This window comes from Carettochelys insculpta, chromosome 25 (genome assembly GCF_033958435.1).
Source record: "Carettochelys insculpta isolate YL-2023 chromosome 25, ASM3395843v1, whole genome shotgun sequence".
In the NCBI taxonomy this organism is placed as follows: Eukaryota; Metazoa; Chordata; order Testudines; family Carettochelyidae; genus Carettochelys; species Carettochelys insculpta.
In genome coordinates, this window is record NC_134161.1 from 4,640,625 (window position 1) to 4,663,594 (window position 22,970).

At 47.9% G+C, this 22,970-nt stretch overlaps 1 protein-coding gene across 1 annotated transcript in view; it reads right to left on the bottom strand.

Annotated features, from left to right (window-relative positions):
• Window positions 1-22,970, bottom strand: part of TTC12 (tetratricopeptide repeat domain 12) — a 134,335-nt gene that overhangs the window by 51,660 nt on the left and 59,705 nt on the right. Inside the window, exon 17 of the mRNA XM_074976964.1 lies at window positions 8,645-8,771. Coding sequence (XP_074833065.1) covers window positions 8,645-8,771 — 127 coding nt within the window. The remainder of the gene's footprint in view (window positions 1-8,644; window positions 8,772-22,970) is intronic.

The following is a 22,970-nucleotide window of genomic DNA, read 5'->3' on the forward strand; positions in this document are numbered from 1 at the left end:
GCTTCTCTTTGCACCCTCTCATTCTGCGAGCTCCACACACCAATCACGCTCCTGCAGCCCAGCACGGATGGCTTCTCCGTTCGGGCTTATTTCCTCCGAGTTTGAAATGCCGCTCAGCATCGCGCGGCGTGTCACGTTAAATTTCCATTCCCCAAATGAACACTCGAGCCCTGAAACTGCTGTGAAAGGAACTTCTTTCAATCCCAGCCCACTCAACTGAGCCACCAGTTTGCCCCTTAAGCCCTCCCACTGAAAAGCTCAGGATTAATTACGTCAGTCGCCAAATCGTCCATGAAAGGAGCACAGCGTGTGCTTTGCTGTCAGATACCGGGCGAATCCCAAACTATCCCCCCACTAAGAAATAACAGGAAAGGAAGCTACAGAACCCAACACTCTCCCTTGCATTAGAATAAAAAATCCTGCTGCTGTCACGTCAGACCTGCAAAGGGCATCTCTAATCTCTGTACCTAATGGGAGGGCAACAAAAGGAGCGATTTCAACTACAAAGAAGTCTTTCTTCCAACTCAGGCTCCCTCTCAACACAAGGTGATTTTTAGTTTCATTTTTGTTTTAAATTTAATTTCTTTAATCCCCGTGATGGCTATTGAGCAAGTCATGGGGCAACTGCCACATAGCGTGAATGCCTCCCGGAGGAGTTACCGCCCCCGGTAGAAGTAAACACCAGACAGACATACATCCAGGAGAAAGGAGATGAAAAAGTTACCATCTCTCTGACCATCCAGATCTGAAAAGCCATCGCTGGAAAAAACTTCTAGCCAAATGCACAAGAGCTGTGATTTCAGCTACAGGGCTGAAAGACGCTTTATCCCAAGCTGGCTGGGGGGATGTACAAATACTCACTCTCACACACACGCATCTTCAAAGACTGGCGTATTTGATTAAATGTGTCCCAAGGATCTGGAGATGGCAGGGACAGAACACAAAGTTGTGACAGCTTGGATCAGCTGTAAGCCTTTTACCCACACTGTAGTGAGTCACCGGAGTGTGGGTGAAAGTTTCAAAAAACTTAAGAGTCTAAGTCACTGTTTCCAAAGTGATTTAGGTACCTAGGAGCATCAGTTTCACTGAGTCTCACTTCGAAAACAGACCTTAGGCCTGGAACCATTGGGGCAACGAAAAACAGAAACAAGCTGTGGAGGCAGACCCATGTGCGGATTGTGAAGGCCAGAACAACAGCTACAGTGGGAGACAACCCTGATGTAGCAGAGGATTCTGCAGCTGAGAAACGAACTGAGCTGGTGGGGGAAAACAGGACTGAAGCAGCAGCGGGAGCACAGCAGGGCAGTACTGAGTTGCACTGGCTAGAGCCACCAGACTGCGGCAGGTCAGATTTGAGATGTGCTGAGAAGACACAGCGAGTGGCCCAGGACTGGAAGAGTTGGGGTTGAGTGGATGAAATTCCAGCACCCCTTTTCACAGCGGGCATTTTGCAGTCAGCTCTTAGTGCCCCCCAACCCCGACACTCATCCTCACCCTGCCCCCCAGGGATGCGCCCCACAGCACTGTTTTTTTCAATCTGTAGTGATAACCACAGCTCCAGCGATGCCTTTTATAACAGAGCTGCTGGCCTAGCAGGAAAAGGGTGGGCATGATCCACGACAGACCCTCTGTTGAGCTGAAATAAACTCCATATTCAGGTTCAAGCCCACCCCACCCCCTTCCCTTCAGCTTGTTAGTGATACAGGAAGGAGCTTTCAATGGGCAGTGACCCCAAGAGATGAGATGGGCCCTCAGAGGACACAAGAAATAAGTGCTTGCCTGAGAAGTCACTGCCTGCAAACGTCAGGATTGGGAGAAGCTTCTCCCCTCCCTGGTCTCAGACCTCTTCCTGATAAGCTCCAAAGAGACACTGCCACTGGCTGTACAGCTGTGGGAATTACGTTGTTCCCAGGGGTAAATTTCTCACAGATACTGTCCTATTTCAACCCACGCTGGGGGCGGGGGGGGGCAGGGGAGGGCCCCTCAGGGCATAGGGTTGAAGAGGGTTGTGATGCAACTGTACTTGTAAAAAAAAAATGTATGGGGGTGGTGTTGAGGGAGGCTCAGGGCAGAATTGGGGGGTGCAGAGCAGCTGTGAGGGCAGGAGGTTGGGTGTCAGGATCTCAGGGTGCGGACTGTAGCGGCGAAGGATTGGGGCTGGGAGTGTGGCCACCAAACTAACTTTTCACTGGAAAAAGTTGGAGCCAGCTCCAGTAATGATGAATCTAGTTGTCAGCATCTCTCTTGGGCAGACCATAAATTCTTCAAGTGAAGGACTGTCCGTGTTTCGTCTTGGACACCACGGCGCACGCTGGCAGCATTTAACTAATCAATATTAACGCCAGCCTGGGGCTTGTGAGAATGTGACGTGGGTTCAGACCATTTCTTTGTCCTACCACCAGATTTATTCTGTGCCATTTTTAGTTCAGATCATGGAACTATTTCTTATTTGCAGCATTACTATTGTTAACAGGTAAACGTGTCAGCCCTTGGAGCGAAGCCTCTATCGTAGGGAAAAGCAGAGAGCACGCATAGTAATTACTGTGCTAGATCACACTGTTCCAACTGCCACCTCAGAGAGCTGCATTTGTTATGGGTATTTTGACAGCTGCAGATGTCAGCACCCCGTGCTTAAATAACAAGGGAGTTCACAGTACCTTGGTGGGGTTGGAACTCTTTCTGGTAATACAGTTGAGAGCGAGCTGCCATCTGAATGGCTTCAGGCAGCGGATAATGCAGATGGCCACCATGGGAGGGGGGAGAGTGATGGCTGTAGGGAACTCAGTGGCCTTAGAAACAGCCCAATTCTCCTGCACACGTCACTTTGGATTCCCTTCCACAGTTTCTTGGCTAGGTCCATCTGCCTCTCTCAGATGGAAAATAAGAGGCCAGGCTGCCAGCCAGCAGTGGGAATAGTAAGCAGACAACTGGTACAATTCTGCCCAAATCACAATGCTAAAGTAAGACCAGAGGCTGGTACAGGATATGGTTTTGAAAGTGCTTAATTGAATGAACCTGCTGGACCTTAGCACCAGGCAGCCAATGCTTATAAAAGGGCAGAGCTGGGTCCTGAAAGCACAGGTCGGCTTCAGAAAAGAAGCAGGAAAGGAAAGCAAAGATTTTCCATTCTGGCTCGGATTGTTTTCTAATAAACACATGCAGCCAGAAAGCAACAAAGGCCAAAGAGGTTGCCCACTGTCTCTCAGCACAGGAGGGTTTAGCAGCTAAAGGTGAACTGAAACAGAATGCGATTCAGGGTACAACCTTGGGCAGGCACTGACACAAGAGCAGAGTGGGTGTTACGTGCTCCCAAATCCGACTGACAGTGATTAGCAGGTGCCAATAACGCTACAATATGCAGGCAACAGAGAAGTGCTAGCTGCAGTCTGAGTAGAGCTGAGTGGGACATGATTTACCAGACATGGACAATTGTCGGTATTAACCAAAAAAAAATGCTCTATACTGCATCAGAGCGAGACTGTGATGTTTCAAAACTGGTCAGGAAGCACCAGAGACAGAGTGAGCAAACGACCCCAAGCAGAAGGGCTTAATGGGCAGGGCCCAGTCACTCAGGCTGAGGGACTCCAGGTGCAGGTATCTCCTGACTTAGGCCAAGCTAAGACCTGGCCCTGTTTGTTCAGCAGCCCAGGTAAGTGCACATTTAGGCTACATTTCTCCTTTCCTCCTCTAGCTTTGACCAAAAATGCTGGCTGACATGAGCTGCCTTGCCACTGAAACAAATGTAAAAAATATTCAATTATGAAGCATTGGCGTTTTCCAATAAAAATATTTTGTTGAAAAAAACCCCAACCCACTCTCATTTTGAGTGCTGCCAGCACAAAACCCCAGAGGGCCTGATTTTCCTGTAAGCCCCCTTTCCACCTTGTCCCACAAATTCAGCCAGTTTCACCTCACAAGCAATTTTATCTGTGAACATTCCACGCAAGAGGAAACCAACACATCCGAATGGAAATTGATTCTGATCTAGCCCAATAGCTCATGCTCCTACAACTGCTTGCAAGAGCCAGAGGTGGCCTGAGACATACATCTTCATTCATTAAATCAAGAGCTGCAGAGGAAATCAGGCTGATGGAATTCTCAGACATGAAATGCACATCATGAAATGAAGCTGTCAGATGGTTACTGAATTCTGAATGCAGTTTAAAGGCCCAGAAAGGCAGGAAGAATCTTTGGTTTTATTACTTTCTTGATTGTTTTGAATAAATTATTTTATCGTTGTTGTGCTGAACTTTTGATAGATTTGACTCGAGACCAAGTATAACATTCATGCTTGTGGAAAGTACACGGTATTTTATTGCCCAATTACCTTACCTTGTATTTTGTCAGCACTGTAGCAATACACAGGAGGAAGCAAACTAGCTATATGACCCCCATCAAATCTTTTCCTCTTTTGTTTTTCTGCCAACTGTTTTAGCATTCCCTGCTTGCTGCTAGCTATTAGTGAGCTGGCATTTAAATATATGTTTATGCTTTTTTGTAACAAGAAGCCATTCAAATCAATACAAATCTCACACTGGCTTTTCTTTGCAGAGTTGCTGGGATATTTCTATTCGCGGGGAAAGGCGTATATTTCTGGTGAGGTAGAAATAAGTATGCAAAGGTTTTTGAAGACGTAAAACATGCTGGGGAAAAAAAACCCATCCTGCAGAATTACTGCTCGGAATATCTATATATTCTGGGAGCTTCAGACACACCATAGACCTTGGTATGCATTAAAAGCCAAGAGCATGCCTTGATGAACCTTGCACTTTCAAGTGACACCAAGTCTGTCATCACCTCCTTAGATTTCAGCTCAAACCCCGGGGAAATGGCCAGGCACAATTCCCACAGTAGCACTGGCAAAGGCTGAAAAAGCAGCAAGACCATACAAGCTCCTTCTCTGTTGGTGTGCAACTTAAGAGAGCACAGAGGAAAGCGTTGGAAAGAAAACAGCAGGGGGACCTGGGGGCATATGGGGTAAATGGGCTTCTTTATTGCTGATTCTCATTTTCTCGAATCCCAAACCTGTCCAAATGAGCCCCAAAGAGACCACAGGTACATTCTTTTATCCAAGTTAGGGTACGTCTTCACTTCATGGAAGGTTGACCTGGTTTGATCTTCCAGGGTGGGATTTCAGGACCCACAAAATCAAACTATCTGGGGTTGGCAGTTGACCCTGTACTCCTCAATATCGACCTCCCTCCATGAGGATGACCAGTAAGTCGATTGTAGATAAGGTGATTCTAGCTACACAATTGCTGTAGCTGGAATTGCATATCTACAATCGACTTCAATGTCTAGTGTTGACCTGGCCTAAGTATGAAAATACATTTCTCTCTCTAAACCCTAATTTAGGAATATAAATGCCCATATAATGAATATTAACAGGTGATGAATATTATTATACATGCCCTTGTTAACAGCACTCCTGGCTGAAGCATGCAATTTTCACAGCACAAACTCCCTAAGTCAGCAGCTAACAAGGGCTGTGACCCTGAATACATCCCATGAGCAGATAGGAGGGTGGGAGAAGAAAGGTGCAGTCTTTTGAGGTTACGTTCTCGGTGCAGCTGTGACTTACCTTGTTAAAGGCCTAGGAAAGACTTAGAAAAGCACATCTATAAATCAACAGGGCCTGTGATTGCCCTGCCATCCACCTATTGCCATAGAACTATTACCCACATCCATATTTAACCCAACAGAAAGCAGCATTCTTCATAAGCAGCTCCTTTAGTGCGGAGGAAGAGGCAAGCTGCTCTCTGCAGGGCCTGGTGAAAGTGCGTCTCTGGGAAACACAAACCCACTGGCAGACTTCCGCTGTCGCTCAGCTCATCAGAATGGAAGGGCACAGCAAGGCAACTCCTCACCCTTCTCTGCAACAGAGGCCTCAGGTCTCCTGGAAGATTTGGCTTCACAGCTAGTTATCCAAGCGACAGCACACGGGGCCAGGAGTGAGATCAGGGCTCTGCTGGACAGAGCACCATGCAAACACACAGCCCGTCCCTGCCCTAAAGAGCTTGCAGTCTAAATACACCAGTCAGAGGGGGACAGGGGAAACAGATGGCCAATGACTTGCCCAAGATTATCCTCTAGAACAGAGGAGAGGAGAGACTAGACCAGTCAGTGCTTGGCCCATTCATGAGAGCATGCCACCTCTCTATGACACCAGGGCTGCCCCTTCAGCACTCTCAAACAGGTGACTGGCTCTAACCTTCTGGGCTTGCTTAAGCCAAGCTTGGTGATGGCTGAGGCATGATGTGCTGTGCCTCTCAGCAGGGCAGGCCTGCATCAAGGGGCTGGGAGAGGACAGAACAATTCCTCTGGAGGTCCCACCCTTCCTGCCTTTCCACCCATCAAAGGGCAAAGTGCCAGCCCCTGAATGACTCTCCTGCAGGCTGCCCAATGCACAGCCCACCTGCAGCGACAGGCCTCACATTTTAGATCCAGAGCTTTGGGAGGTGGTCCGGACACTGGGTGAGTCGGGGTACTCCGGCGTAAACCACACCAACCAAAAGGAAGGAGTGCTTCAGAGAGCAGCCACCCCCCACTCTGCTTGTGCAGCACCTTCGTCAGCATCCATTAACTAGCAAATAATCTACAGGAAATGCATTTGCTCTTGACTGCCCAGAAACAAGGGCCAGCTAATCGCTAGGAATGGACTTGGTTTTCATTTAAATCACAATGCCTCCTTTCTTCATGTCGCTTACATTCAATAACCAAAAGGACCAAGGGCCATGCCCTCAGCACAGAAAGAGATGCTTCCCTTCAGCGTGATGCAAGGTAGCAGCCTGACTCTTATTCCTGGGCTCTCCCCTTAGGGTGCGGTAGGAGCCAGCAAAGCGGAAATGACTGGAGCTTGAAATTGCAGCCTCGCTAGGGAGGCTTTGCTAATTACACAACTTGAGGTTAACAAGAGAGTTGAGTCAAGCCCAGAGAATTCCCTTTTATGTGTGGGTGGGTGGTTTTTTTTTTTTAAAGGGGGAGGGGGGAGAAAGGGAATTCCCCTTATCTGAACCTAAAAACATAATGGGGCAGTGTTCCCTCGCATGTTTCCACCCAAGAGCGGAATAAATTTTGTTGTGTGCATCAAGGCATGTGCACCACCAATAGAATCACAAGCTGCCGGCTGTGGGCGCTCTGCCAATCAGCTGGGCAGCACCTGACTCTCGTGGGTGGCCGCCCAAGCGCTCAGCTTACAGGGAACACCAAACAGGGAGCTTTATTCTTGAGGAAGAGAGGTGTTCATTGGCATTTATGAAGCAGTGTGCAGAGAGAAGCCAAGGACAGAACAGACCAGGAGACTCCTCTCTGACTGCTACAACCGGAGGACTCTGAGAGGAAGCTTGCATGCTTGGAGTCTATGCAAAACACAGCAGGTCCTCCCATGAGCAATGAGTCCAGGCCAGGCCATGTCTTCACTGCACGCTTAACCCAGATGATTGGCAGCTGGGTGAGCACCGAAGTTAGCCTAGGCTGGGTATAAGCATGGCACAGCAAAGCCTTACCTGCATTACTGTGTTCTCACCATTGCTGCAGGCACCTGGGTGTGTCTGGGGGTACATCCCATGGTCCTTCATGCCCTGGGATTCTTCCCAGGCTACTGCAGCAATTGTAGGGGAATTTGTCAGTCCCTTCAGGGGAGCTCGTGGGACAGGCCCTGGACAGGGATCCTTAGTCTAAGTGGGTGAGATCTAACGAGTGTTCCCTGCAAGCTGAGCGCTTGGGCAGGTGCTCAGGAGAGATTCGGGTGCCACCCAGCTGATTGGCAAAGCACCCACAGCCACTAGCATGTGTTTCTATTGGTAGGACACATCTGCACCCGCGCTGGTGTGCACAACAAAATTAGTTCTGCCCATGGATGGAAAAAATGAGAGAGAGATCACTGGTTGCAGCTCATGTTAAAGCAGAGCTGTGGTGCTCAGCCCCATCCCCAGCTGGGTCCGTGATCCTGGGGCAAATTGACCGCCACACCCAGGTTAGAGGCTTTCAGGGGCCCACGGTACAAAGTCGGGGATAAACCCTGAGTGAGAGCACAGGTAAACTGTGTGCTGAAGACACACTGAGACAGCCAATGGGCTCCACCACCAGCCTGAGGAAAGCTCCTGAACCACCACACCAAAACCCCTCCATAGGTCTTGCCTCAGGGCTTGGTTTATTGTCCTACAGTTGATGGAAGGCACCGCAGAGTGATGACATAAGGAACCCCACCCATTCCCAACATGGGGTGTGGGCTTCCCAGCCTCCTTAAGTGAGCAGGGCCCCCACTCAGCCAAGGGACGCCTAGAGTCCGCCACTTTCTCCCACTCCTTCACTGTGCTCGTGCCCCCTGGACTGCAGTGACCAGAGAGCATTCTCCAAACCCTCTCCCGTCCCCCCGGCACTCCAGTGGGGCTGGGACGTCATCTGGATCCCCTAGCTGAGACTCACACAGTCACCTAGCATGGTCCAGCTAGGTCTGGCGAGTCCCAGAATATGCAGGCAGGGCTCCATGCCAAGTCCTGCTGCCCTGTTCCAGAGCCCACAGGGGGACATCCCGCATTCAGGCAGGCAGCTAGAGCCACGAAGAGCCACAGGTCTCTATGCAGCTCAGCGTATGGCTCCTAGTCCATTCTCATGAGAACCTAATAAGTAACCAATCACTCACCCCGTCAGCTCTGGACACGGCACTGCAGTGACTCCTCTCGCTCTAGGACCTGCTTTCCTCTGTGACCTGTTTCTGCAGCCATCTTCTTCCGGGAGACTTGGACTGGTCACACCAAAAGGCCGGTCCCCTTCCAGGGCAACAAACAGCCAATTAACTTGCAAACATGCCCACACTAATCATGTCCCTGCCTCTCTCTGGGCTCATCTTCTGCCTATTTCATAAGCTCAGTTCTCACCCCTTCTGGGCTGCTCATTAAGCCCTTCCAACCTGGGGAAAGAACAGGCTCTCAGGCTGCCCTCTCTGGAGCACTCTCACAGCCTGTGGTTTATGAAAATTCCCTGCACATCACCCCTAATCCAGTAGGCTGGTGGGGTTCTTCTTTGCTCCTTTTAGCTGCACATTTTCTCTCAGGGACTTCTCCCTGCAGACTCTTTCCTCTCCCTACTAGCTTCTTCCAGTGTCCTCCCAGGCCTGCTCTGTAAACCTATACTGCTCCCTAAGCCCCTTCAGCCCTGCTCATTACGAGGTCCAGGTGCTCTCCATACGAACACCCAACCCCATAACTCTCTTCTTGAGACTGGAAGGTAGTTGATAAGGCAGGGGAGGGGCTGGCCCCATTTGCCTTAAGGAGCCAGGCACCCTTTGCCACCCAGCAGAGAGCTGCAGCAAACATGGACACCTGGCTGCTCTAACACCCCTCTGCAGCAGTCTTCTCCCTCATTTGTAATGTTCATTTTTTTTCAGGGGTGGCAAAGACCAGAAACCCCAGAGGAGGTGACTGCAGAGAGCTGTCTTGTGCTGCCCGTCCTCCAAAGCATTCACGAGCTCCCACATGCTGCACAGTCAAAGCCAAAGAGTGAAACTGCAGCTCCTTCCCCGAGAGGGTCTGCACAATCAAATCACAACCGGGCACTGCAAAGTTCCTGCCCCATGGCATTCCGCGTTCCTCTGGACAAGCAAGCTGCATCCACATGTTGGACAGGCCTACTGCAGCCTGAAACCAGCACGTGCAGCCTCCAGGGGTGAGGCGCTGTCACTAATCTGGCTCTAGTGACCGTGTAGGACAGCATGTGACCCACACACCTTTGGGGTGCGGCTCATATTGCCATGCAGTGGCACCTAAACCACTTAAAGTATGAGTTTCCTTTGCAGCCTGTGCTGAGGCCCAGCTGGCTTGTAGCTCAAGTGGCAAAGGCTCATGCACTAAGCTCCGAAGGTCCTAGGTTTGGTTGTGCCTGTCAGTGTTCTCAGTGCGCTCCATGGGCGGGATAGGAGTGAGGAGGCCTCAAACTGAAAGCTGCTCCTGCTTTGCTCGGCACACTGGCTGCCTGGAGAAGAGATTTCTGCCACTTGGAATTCATTAAGCCTCAAAACAGAGTTCAGACAAAATCTGCAACAGTTGCAAGATTTGGGCCTTGTTGGTTCTGATCCAGAGTTCCATCTGGGAGCCAAGATCTGTTTTAATCCTAATCCAGGTCCAAAAGTCAGCACCTTCTGCTCAAACCAACAAAATTGGTTATCTGCAGCTGGGCCACTACTAGAACCAAGTTGCAAGGTCCCTGCTTTAATTCTGCCTTGCAAAAAAGAATCCAGCTAACCCACCTTGTGATCCCCCAGGCTGCAAATAAATCCCTAGTTTTTTGATTTGTTTCACACTTTTTATTGTGAGTTTACTACGTGATGGGACAAGTTGCTTTGTCCATATAATAGAAATGGTCTAGATAACAACCTCACTGATCAAAGTCCCAAGGAAGAAGAGATGGGATTGAAGGCTTCAGGGCTCTACCATTCACCCTGGTTCTCTTCATGGTCACAAGGAGTAAGGGAGGTCGATGGGAGATGGCCAAAAAATTAATCCATGGTAGCAACTGTAGCTGGAGTCACGTATCTTCAATCAACTTTTAGACATAGTGTAGGCCTGGCTAAAGAAACAAGCAACTCAGACAAAGAAAACCAGAATGGAATTGCTCGGACGAGAAATTCTTTTCTGGGATTTCATCTGCTCTTTCTCTTGTTTGGGAAGAGATGAGAACAAGCAATGCTAAATCTGGAGAGGCTACGAACTAACCATTTGGCAGCCAATGGAAGAGCCTGTAACATTTCAAGAGCAATCATTCAAGAGGTAGTATCATTACTCTGTGGATTTGATGGCTGGTTTTAATTTGTAATAAGTTTCCTGGAGGTCAGATGCAGTAAATCATAACACAAATGACAGAAGTATTCATCATTTTGCATTCTGGTTCCTCTGAAGGACTCCAGCCTAATCAGTTACGTTTCCACGCAACATTATCTTCTCGGCCCAAGATAGTTAGGCTGCAAGATTCAACAGACCAACAGCCTCTGTGCAGGCTGAGGGTAGCTATCATTTGTCTTTGGTGACAGCTCCCATTAGGAGATTCAGTTCCTCAGACTACAAGCAGAGTATCTCCTGCAGCCTTTCTTCCGACTGAACCTTCTCACAGACTCTGCACAGAGAGCTGCTGCTAACTTTCCTGGAACTGTTTAGCATAAGGCTCAGGTAGGTGCAGTTCCACCCCAGGACTGGCTCCCGTGGTGTTCATTCAACCTGTAGGCTAGAGGCACTAATTGCTTGACCTTCCCAGATGGGGTGCAATTTCCTCTGCCATGACCAGGCGGCATGTGCTGAGTGCAGGGCTCCTAAGAGGAACGATGCCTCATTCTTTATAACCACTTTGCAAGAGATGCAGTGGTGGGGGCCAGACAGCTTGAAACCACTCATGAGTAAAGGCTTGGTCACGCTCCCTTTCCAGACAATGGAAAAAATTCCCACTGATCTGAATGGTTCAAGGCCAAGCCCTAAGAGCAGCTACCTGTTGTGCCTTCTCTAATTGCTGTAACAAAGGGGTCCTTCAGACGCTAAGAACTGGGAAGCAATACCCAGCTTTCGGGCCCAGGGTTGTCAGCACTCACAACACAATGGCTTAATCTGCTCAGTTCAGCATATTCTTTTTCAGTGCTAACTCTTGTGGCTCGTCTAACTCGTGGTTGCAGTTTGGAATCCAGTGAAGATGCCATGACCATACACAGAGCATCAGCCCTGGGCTAATAACTGTGACAGTAAAAGGAACGGAAACTCAAAATCCTTCTCCAACGGCAGTAGTAATCTCACTGCCCAAGGTCTGGTAAACCCAAAGCAGCAGAGACTTAGAAATGTAATAAAGGGATTAATGCAAAACTCTCAGCCAAGGCTGCTGATACCTCCAGGGGTTGATGGGAATTTCATTATCTGAATGCACTAAATGCAAAAAGAATTAAAAGGCCTGGAGAGGAAGAGCTGTGACTAATGTCCCCAACTTTGCAGACTCTACCAACGCCTCAAATTAGCTGGAGTTTCCCAAAGAAGCTGTAAATAATATTTTGACCCCTGAAATGGCCACTCCATTGGCTGGTTCCCAGCCACAAACACAGGTTAATAATCACTCTTATTTATGTCACTGTAGCACCGAGGAGCAGTAGTTGTTGAGCAGGAACCTGGAATACTTGGTCCTGTAATTGAACTAGAGCAACCTCAGCAACCATGAGTGCCTTACACCTTCTTTGGGATTGTTCCTACATGAGACTCAGAGCAACCCCCAGGCCATGACCCACAAAGGTCAAACAGGAAAGAGGAAAGTGTCCGACTCTTCAAAAAGTTATAATGACAGCAAAACATCTAATGTGGGAGCAACATTTGCGTCCCTTCCCCCAGTAAAAGAGAGAGACAATGGAGCCCCCATACTGAGCCTTTTCCCTGCACAGTTAAGCCCTGTTTTAGTACATGCCTGACTTTGAGCACATTGACTTCAAATGCAACTGCTCATGCGCTTGTAGATAAGTGCATGGGGTCAACCCGAAGCCCACTAAAGTCAAAAGGTCCCAATTAGCAGTATATGCTCAAACTGAGTGCAAAGGCCTCATGCTTTTAAGGATCAAGGTCCTGGGTTCACATCCGATTCACAAACAGGAAAGCAGGGAATTAACTCCTGCCCAGATTTTTCAAAGGGATTCATGATTTTGGGCACCCAGCTTGACACACCTTCAGGGACCTGACGTTCAAATGGCGGGGACTCAATACTTCCTGAAAATCAGGTCTATCGACGAGGTATCAACCTGGGCACTCACAATGACTATTGACTCTGCAGGCCATTGGAAATCAGTCTTTCCTGCTTCTCTCTTGCAATGTCTCTGGTCTGTGGTGGCTTCATTCTTGGGCTCTGTGCTTTCGGCAGGGCAGAGCGAAATACCTGGCAGATTACTTACCAACAAGCAGACGCTGAAGGGTCATTTTGGGAGACCAGGCTTTTTGGATGAGCATGCAATTTATGAATAGCAAATTGCAAGTTACAGAGCCACAACAAGGGGCCTGGAATCCACTTTTTCAAGGCACTCCTCCAAGGGGGTTTTGTAAAAACTCATTTTAATTTCTATAGGAATTGAGCCGCAAACAGGCAATTTTCTCCTGAATATTGGTTCTGCAATATTGGTTCCCAGTAATGCTCTCTGAGAGGAGTATATTTCCCTAGTGTCATCTTAAACCCCTGTTATTTTGGTTATAAATTTAATTAAGCCCTTCTGGAGAGCGCTCTGCGGCATATGAGCTGAGGTTTTTTTTGTTGTCAGACCAGCATTGGAAACGAGCAGCTGAAATTACACGGCAATTAGATTTTTTTTTACTTTCTGTTTAAATACTTTGATATTAAATACTGGCTACGTTAGCTTCTCCCAGCTGAATCGGTATGGGTAAAGTGAAAGAGACATCGAAGGCTCCAGGTGAATTAGGAAGATTTTGATATTCATCAAGCAGCGATCTGGCCAACCTGCCCTCCTTCCACCAGGGTTACCCCCCATGCTGCCCTTTTGCAGACCATCTGGTAAGCGGATTATCTCTCAGCAAATATGACAACTGAAAGCAGCATTGGGACCAGGGTTCTTCCTAAACTGAGCACTTGGGCAGCCACCCAGGAGAGATTCAGATTCCAGGGGGTCCTCGTTGTAAGTTCAGGTCATGTGCCAAATGATTTATAAAGGGGAATTAATATCCATAAGGCATAATGTAATTAACTTGAGATATGTTCCCAAAACACACAGTTCACACACGTGTGGTACATATAATGTATCTATAAACCACAAAAACAATAAATAGAATAGAAATAAATAAATCCAATAAATACATATTTTAATGATAAATAAATAATAAAGGATAAGCTATCTCCCTGCCAGGTCCCCGCTTCCTCACCGGCTCCCCACCTGTCCCTGCAGCTGCCTACCAGCTCCCCCGTCTATCTCCCATCTCCCCATCCCCCCATGCCTTCAGGGCTCATTTTCAGGGCCCCTGCACTACAGCACCTGATGCCCGGCCACCACAAAGCTGTGCTACGTTCCTGGTTTTTGGTCCCTTGGCCCCTAAACGATGTAAGTGTGGATCAGTGCGACTTACAATGAGTCTGCTTTCCTGATTAATTAATGACATATGGAAAATGACTTATAGGGAAGCGACTTATAACGAGGACCCCCTGTACCTGCTGATTACCAGAACACCCGCTGTGGGCAGCATGTTTCTATTGGTGGTGCAGAGCCACACATGCCTTGATGCAGATCACAAAATTTATTCTGCCCCTTGATGAAAATAATAGAGAGAATACTGATGGAAACCAACTCATGCGCTGGTGGAAACCAGCAAGGCAGCATTTAAGTAAACGGAAGGTCTGGATGCTAGCATAAATGCTTGGTGGAGGATTTTCCTTGGATTAGAACACGAACAGATTCAACTCAATCATGACAGACTTTTCATCTAGCCACGTCCCTGGCTGCTAGAAATTGTTATTCCAAGGAGGGCTTGGCCAACTATCCTCGGTGTTTTACTCACTATTTGTTACTAAGCAACATTTACCAGATTCACAAGACACAGCCAGGCCCAATTTCAACGGCTACTTGGAGTTTCAGCTCGAAATTGTGCAGAAGCGCCCACTGCCAGGAGAACTTTCTTGATTACAATCAGGCATCAGAGTAACCACATCATAGCATGCTCAGATCAGTCCCAGCAGTAGATTATCAGGCATGCAATGCCCAAAGTTACACAAATTTATTGTTCCTAGTAGCTGCCAAAGGCTCCAGTCTCAATCAAAGCCCCTTTGTGCTGGGCGCCATACATATAAACAAGGGGGGATCCCCGTCTCAAAGAGTTTACAGACAAAAGACACAAAAACTCTGTTCTTTATACAGAGGGTTAAATGATGGTGTCACATTCCTCCCTCTCCCCGAGCCCCATTCACCCAGCCTGTCACTAAACACAGCGGGAGCTCCACAGTTTCCGCAACTCGATGTTAAGGACACTGGTGATTAATGCACAGGCACTAGAGAAACATAAGTTGTACAAGATTAGCATAAATCAGCCCTTCATGCTTCTCCCCACCCATTCATTTGGTGGCACTGTCTGTTCTTTGAAGATTAAAGAGAGTCAAATAAACCCCAGAGGCTTGTGTAATGAATGCAGCCCCTGGAGAGCACCGCACCAATTGGTACAGGAGGAGCTCTGGACTTTTTAAAATACCATAGATCCACTGAGAAAGAATAGTTCTGTTTCCAGTCACATCCATTTCATTGCAGAACCTTCAGCACGGCCACCAAGGAAAAGCTCTTCAAACCCATCCTGCAGCCCAAATGTCCCGCCGCGGGAGGGTTATCCATCTATGCCTAATACTCATTTAATGTTATATTGCTGGCAGTTTAACAACAGCTGAACAGCTTAAGTCCCAGCAAGAGATTTCTGAGGTTTTTAAGTATGAAAAGTATGACATTTTAATTAGAGAAGCTTCACATTTGCTGCATATCCCCCCGCCCTCCACCTCTTTGATCTAGAATGCAGAGTCCACCTGTGGTGTACACTTTTCAGATCAAAGGGACATTAAGCAGAAGCAGGAGCCTGTCTGAAATGAGTTTTGCTGGGACTCAGACCAGTGCCTAGTGGATGGAGTCCCCCGCCCAAAACTCCTGTCATCATAACTAACCGCAGCAATTACCTCCCTTCTTGGAAGGCCCAGCAGAGAGGGCAATCATGAGATGCGGAATTTTTACGCCCATATCTCCTGATTCACAGTGTGGTTGGGTTGCAGCTCATATGACCCTGATCCATTTTCCTTGCTTCAGTGAACAGAGACAAGACATAAGTTGTCAGGATGAGCACTGAAATTGACTTGTGAGAGGAAAATACTGGCTGGTCACAAGACAATGGTGGTGTCTGAGGTCCTGACTGCAGGTGGAATGTGCAAAAACCTAAAGACATTGGGTAGCAAAACTTGCAAGGCCAGCTTCTCCAGGAAAAATGTTTGGGTCACGTTTCCTCAGAGTGCAGATGCATGACGTCATGATGAATGACATGCTGTGTAATTAATTGTTGGATTCCAAAGTTCCTGGTGTTTCAGATGCCATAGTGTTCACAAAGCAGCCAGCTCAGATGGATGATTCTTTATATAAACAATGCTTACAAAAAGCTTAATGATTTGTCAGTTACATAAACTATTATGCACACTATATTGGCCACACTCTGACTGATCACATATAGGCTGCGTGTATTACAGTGGGAAATGTCAATGTAAAGAGAAGCCAACAGTTGCCCCTGACCAAGGGTTTAAAAACCATGTGGATTATGCAGATGTTTTAGAGACATTTGTTTCTTCCATGCACTTCCCTATTTCACCTGCCTCCCTTGAAATAGGAGTTGCAATGTCGTCGATCAATGGCTTTTAACATCACTAGGAGACTCCATCCTCAGTGAATCCAACTGTGCATCACCTTTTCCATGTTCCACTTGCTGGCTGCCTGGAATGTGAAACACATTATTGCCTAAACTTGTGTCTCCTGTAGAAGACCTGGATGCCAGTTCCTGGGTGTTCGGCAGTGTGTTCATCTTTCTATTCTCTTCAGCACTGGATCTCATACTGCCCTCCATAATATGAGTCCCTTCCTGTAATGGATTAAGAGCCATGAGCAGCAACTGTCTTTGCATGAGTGTCTCTGAGTGCGAGCATGTGCCTCTAGGTCTCTAAAATATGGCTTCAATAGTTGGGATTTTCCTTGTTCAGTATATTGATGATGGAACTTGTGTGGTGGGATTAAATACAGCAAAACAGACAGACCAAAAATCCCATTATGTCCCTGCAATACAAATCTGAGTAATTTCAGTGCTTTAAATTACCAGGCTTTCCCCAGGCAGTTAATGAGAAATGACTGACACCACCGAGTCATCTCAATGGGAGAATGGGCTGTTGGACAAGAATGTCGCTTGGAGGTATGATTGGGACCTTGGCATTTAGCCTTCAGGTAGCTGAATTCACTCAGCTCCTGGGGCCCTGACTTCATGTGAAACAGACAATTATCCTTCCTCTGTTTTGCTTTATTGACAAGTAAGAAGCACAAATAGCACTGATGCAGCTGAACACATCCAAACCACACCCAGCAGCCGTGCCCTGAGCCAGACAACACAGACAGCACAACTCAAAACTTCAACTCCCTGATTCAAGTAGGGCTTGCTAAAGACCAAGCTCACGGACTTAGATTCATGGGGAGGAAAGAGGGGAAGGATCCCATTCAGCACTTGATGCTATGTCTCTGGAAGATGCTTCATTCACATCAAACGTTTTGACTTCTTGGCTCCCTTTGCCTCTCACCTTGATGCCGAGAACTTGGCTATACCCACAAATTCTGCATCACGCACACTGCATTCTCTCTCTCTCCCTGCCTCCCCACCAAAAACCTGCTGTGCAAGCAGACACCATCAAGCCAGCCCCATGGCCTCCTGGGCGGTAAACAGAATTTCTGGTTCATGGGACATTCCAACATTTCAAAGTTTGCCGTCATTCCTAATTGCAGCCAAAAGGGAAAAAACTTCCAAAATTTCCCATGGAATGAAAACTCTGACAACTTATGACTTGAGGCTGTTGAAATGCGTTGCTTTAATTCATTTCAACTTGATCATTTAATTTAATAATGTTAACACATGCTAATATAAAATACTGCATATGATATAGACACCTATCCATCCAATATGGCTTTGAAAATAATACACGAATATAAAAGTCCAAGCACAATAGAGTTCAGCAAAAATGGTGAAATGAAACATTTTTATCTTCTGGAAACACAAAAATCAAAACGGTTTGTTTAATAGAATCACAGAAATGCTGGGCTGGACGGGACCTCAAAGGACACAGAATTTAAGGGTAGAAGGGTCTTTAAGGGAAGATCCAGTCTGACCGTGTGCATATCACAGGCCTTCAATACCACATAGCCTTGCACACACTGAACCCCACAATCAAAATCCGACTGAAGTCTTACAGGCTCCAGGAGACTAAGGTTATGTCTGCACCTGCAGAGTTTTCCCTCTGTCACTGGGGTAGGGGAACTGGTAACAGAAGAGCATTGATTTGTATATTCATTTATTGCACAGGCATCAGTGTTTACATTTGCACCCCTTGCATCACTGATGAGAGTGGCACCCTGAAGGCATTCTTATGTGAGTCCTTGCAGGGCCCCCTCTCTGCACACAATAGCTCAGCATTGCTACAGGCAGGGAATCCTTTGCTCTGTGGAGCAAGCCATTGTCCCCTGGGCTGATAAGTGTGCACTTGCCAAGAATATAGGGAGATTCAAAGTTCCTCGAGGCTTTACAGGAGAGTGGCAGACATCTGCTTACCTTCTGCAAGAGCAGTGGAGTTGCTAGCTAGAGTTGCACCCTAGGCACTCTGGGACATTCTGCGGAGACCAACAGCTCGGTATGCAGCAAACTTGCATACCCACAACTGCATCACCTGTACGTCTCTGATGGAGGTGGTTTTCCTTTTGTGGTGAAACTTCAGAACGTCACCACCATGCACATTGGCGAGAGGAGACGCTCTCCTGCTTTTTGTGCAAGAAAGCAACTTTTCCCCCTTTAAAGGGCAAGTGCAGACATGCCCTTAGCTATTCCAAACATCAGCACCATCATCAGTCCCTTGACCGAGGTCACTGGGGCGCCTTCATGACAACGTTCTTTATAGTGTCTCTCCATCTTTGGCAGTCATGTGCCAATTCTTGAGTTGCGGCAAAGCTCATCCCTGTCCATTCTTTAATGTTGTCTATCCATTGCTTTTTCTGTCTGCCACATCTCCTTTTGCCATTGACTGTGCCTTGCAGTATGGTCTTGGACAGGCCTGACGATTTCGTTGCATGTCCATACCATCTTCGTTTGCTCTTTTTCACTCTGGATAGTAGGTTGTGATGAGGTCCTATTGCTGAGATGATGATATTTCTGACCTCTTCATTTCGAATACGTGCCATGTAGGGGATGTTAAGAAGCTTGCGGTATAGCCTCATTTCAAGGGCCTTGATCTTGTGCTCTAGTTCTGCTGTCAGAGTCCAGGTCTCACAAGCATATAAAAAGATGGAGTGTACAAGAGCTTGCAGGAGCCTTACTTTTGACTTTAGGGATATGTTTTTGTCTTTCCAGATTGGTTTTAATTTTGCCATTGCTGTGGTTGTTATTGCTGTTCTGGCGAGTAGTTCTCGTTTTCTACCTGCATCAGAGATGATCGACCCTAAGTATTTAAATTGTTTTACTTCTTCCAGTTTCTGTTGTTTTATGGACATTTGTGCGGAAATACCCCTAGGATTGTTGGTCATAAGTTTTGTCTTTTCTGCGTTTATTTCCATGCCATATTTTGTTGAAGTTTTATCTAGGCATTTAACAAAGTTATCTAGTTCTTTTTCACTACCTGCCAGTCCAAAAATGTCATCTGCAAAACATACTTGGTTATATTCCAAACAACAGGCAGAAAATAAGAGGGACAGTGGGGCATCCATGCCTGAAGGCTCTAAAACGGTCAGGATGTGATGAAGTGAGAAACGCCCAGATGATCCTGGTACGTGACCTGCACCTCACACTGCAGAAGCAGGCAACCCCAACTCTCCTAAGCTTATGGTCAATCTGACAGACGGAAAATTCCTTCCCTACCTCCCCACCCAAAAGCCCTTTCAACTTCTTTCATCTGAAAATTGTGTCAAGATCAAGGTGTTCCCAGAAAGGTGAAGTTTCCCACATAACAGCATTTTCCAACAGAAAATAGTTCAACTGAAAATTTATGGACCAGCTCTATTCCTGTATTGTAATAAACGCTGTCCCAGACTGATTGCCAAGCAAGCATGCAGAACAGGATTATCTCATCTGCCCACTGCTAAGTGGGAGAGGTCCCCATGCAGGCGAGGAGGCAGGGCCAAGGAAGGACTTAACAAATAGGCAGAGGTACCGAGATTGGCCCCAGTATTCCGAGCAGCACAAGAGATCTCTCCACTGGCTACAGCACCAACCAGTCTGAAAGCCCAGGGCTGCCTGCCCTGTGCACCAGAAGATGAGAAACAGAACAAGTGGCTTTCTGCATCTATGTCCCAGAAGAGACAGAGAAAAAAAAATCACATTTTAATTAGCACAGTTAAAGTTCTGCATCTAAACACTTCACTTCCCAGCTGGTGCAACGTCAGCATCGTCTGACAGCTAAGAGTTGGTGTTGTACTCTTGGGCTGTCTTTACAGACAGACCGTGTCCAAAGGGAGGAGGTTGCCTCCATGCAGCTAAGCAGTGGCAGGAACTTTCTGGGGAACAGGGTCCTCCTGTCTATTGTGTATGTTAATCACTCCCCAAAAGCCCAGGGGTTTGGCAGCTACAACAGGGCACAGGCTGTATTCTATCACGGTCTTGTTTTCAGCAATGTCTGCATTGCAAGCTCCCAAGCAGCTGAACAAAAAAATCAAAGAGAAATAGATGCACAACATTTGATGCCCGAAAGGACAACTATGATCACCCACTCTGACATCTGGCATCACAAGGACCAGGGGTGGGGGCAGGACCCAAGGTGGCAGGTAGGACTAAGGGTGCAGAGCCAGCAGCTGGGATCACGGATAAAACACAGCGCTCCCGCCTCTACCCCTTGCACTCCTAATTCCCATGCCTATGAATCCACTGTGCTCCAGCCTGGAAATTGAAAGCAGTTCCCAGTCCCACTCACCTTTATTTCCCTGGGATGAATTTCACTCCCTTTCAAAGAGCCAGCACCTCTCAAATCCCACATAAGCCCTCACAATAGAGGCAGAGCAATAATTCTCTTCAGGCTAAAGCTGCTTTGGATCATCCGGTACAAACACCCTTGCACTATTAACACAGTTTCCAGCGCTTTGGTGACCTTAACGCTTGTCAGTCCAGAGCTACACTGGCTGCTTGTCCGGAGCCTACAGCTTTCTCACCCAATGGAAAAACAAGTCTGTGGCACCTTATCGGCTAACAGTTATTTTGGTCTATAAGGTGCCACAGGACTTCTCGTCTTTGCAGATACGGACTAACAAGGCTACCACTCTGATCCTTGTCACCCAAGGGAGAAAACTCAACATTTACATTGTCGCTCAGGCCCGTTTGCCAGCCTAAGTGGAGGGGAAATGGCATTATTTATTATTTCCTGAGCAAGTATTATGCTCTGTGCTGCACAAACATGTGCTACAAGCAAGACCAGCACCTGAGGAACAAGAGCTGCATGAGCAGATACACGGGTGCTTTCTATCACCTGGGAAGGGAGCGATATGGCCCTTGCAAACCAGTTCATGGGGACAGATGCCTCTCCTCCCACTTGGGGCCGCAGGGTTCTTTATTTATCATGCTGCTTCTCCGCAAATGAGATGACAAAGGGCGCGTCATCATCTCTGGCATGTGCGAGTTGACAGATTCCTCAGTATTCCAGAGTTCTCAGCGGACAAATTAAAGGCCAACAATGGCTGCTCAGAAGAGTACACCCGCCACTGCAAAGGCAACATGCGCAAAAGACCACAGGCCTGTTAACACCCTGTCTTAGGAGTGGGGGCATTTCACTCAGAGTCTGAAGAGGGCAGCCGCGCATAAAACCTGGAGGCCAGACAGGGGCTCCTTTGCAAAGATGGGCTGATTGAAGGGGAACACAAGGCTGATCAAAGCAGCCATTCTGAGGGGAGGCAAAGCTTAATTTCTTTAGCCCTGATAAGCGTCCAGCTCAGTTCTCACCTGCACCACCGGCACTGGAGAGGCTGGCGTCTGATCCAAAGCTCATTAAAAATGTCCAATAGATCTCAGTAGGCTTTGGATCAGACTTAACTTCACCTTCCAAGCAAATAATTAATGAGAACTAAGTGCGTGAGCGAAACTGGAATTCTCTCTAACAATACACTGCGCATAGATCAATCGCTGCAGAACAGGGGCTGGCAACCTCCGGCACACGTGCCACTCTCGGCATGCAAACCGATTTAGAGTGGCATGCGGCTGGGAGCTCTGGCCCCACCCCTCCTACGCCATGCAGCACAGGGCCAGGGCCAGAGCCCCAGCCATGGCGCAAGGCTGGGGCAGAGCCCCTGCCATGAAGCCCCTGCTGGAGTGCGAGCCAGGGCCAGAGCGCGGGGCTGGGGCAGCAGCAGGAGCTGGACTCCCTCATACGCAGCCTGCAGGCAGCAGGCACAAGAGCCCAGGGGCACCTTGGCTGACCCCTTCTGCCCACCGCACTAAACAGTGAAGTCCTGCATCTCAATTTATTTATTAATGAAGGTAGGACTCTTAGTGACTTTAAAAAGTATCGCTGGCACTCGGACCACACAAAGAGGTCAAAAGGTCAAATTTCGGCACTCTGCCTCAGAAAGGCTGCTGACCCCTGCTCTAAATCATTGTCAATAACATAGACTCCTAGGGCTGGAAGGGACCTCAGGGGGTCATCGTGTCCAGCCCCCTGCCCAAAGTAGGATCAACCCCAACTAAATCTTCCTAGCCAGGACCTTGTCCAGCTGGGACTTAAAAACCTCTAGGGATGGAGATTCCACCGCCTCTCTAGGTAACGCATTCCAGTGCTTCACCACCCTTCTGGTGAAGTAGTTTTTTCTAATGTCCAACTTTGACCTCCCTCATGCCCTGTCCCAGGTACAGTATGTGGGTATAGAGGCTCAGACAGCAGCCTCTGGTTCTGGGTGTCCAGACTGAGATGTCCCTTTTTTTCCCTACCAATGCTGAGCGGCGGATGATGTTAAAGGGAGCTGCAGGTGCTCAGATATTTGTGGGCACTGCAACTGATCTCCTGTCATCTGCTGTATCAGTGGCCTGGAGGGACAGTGGATGAGAGTCAGACTCACGTTGACCTCTTCACTCATTTCTAGGACTATCTCCATGGCAGCAAATCCTCTGCTCAGTGCCTCTGGATATAGAGGAACCCGAGGATTTACTCTGAAATGGTTAGAGAAACATCCCTGCTGCTTATTTGTATGGCATGGAGAAGGGGAGAGGAATCTAGTAATTCTG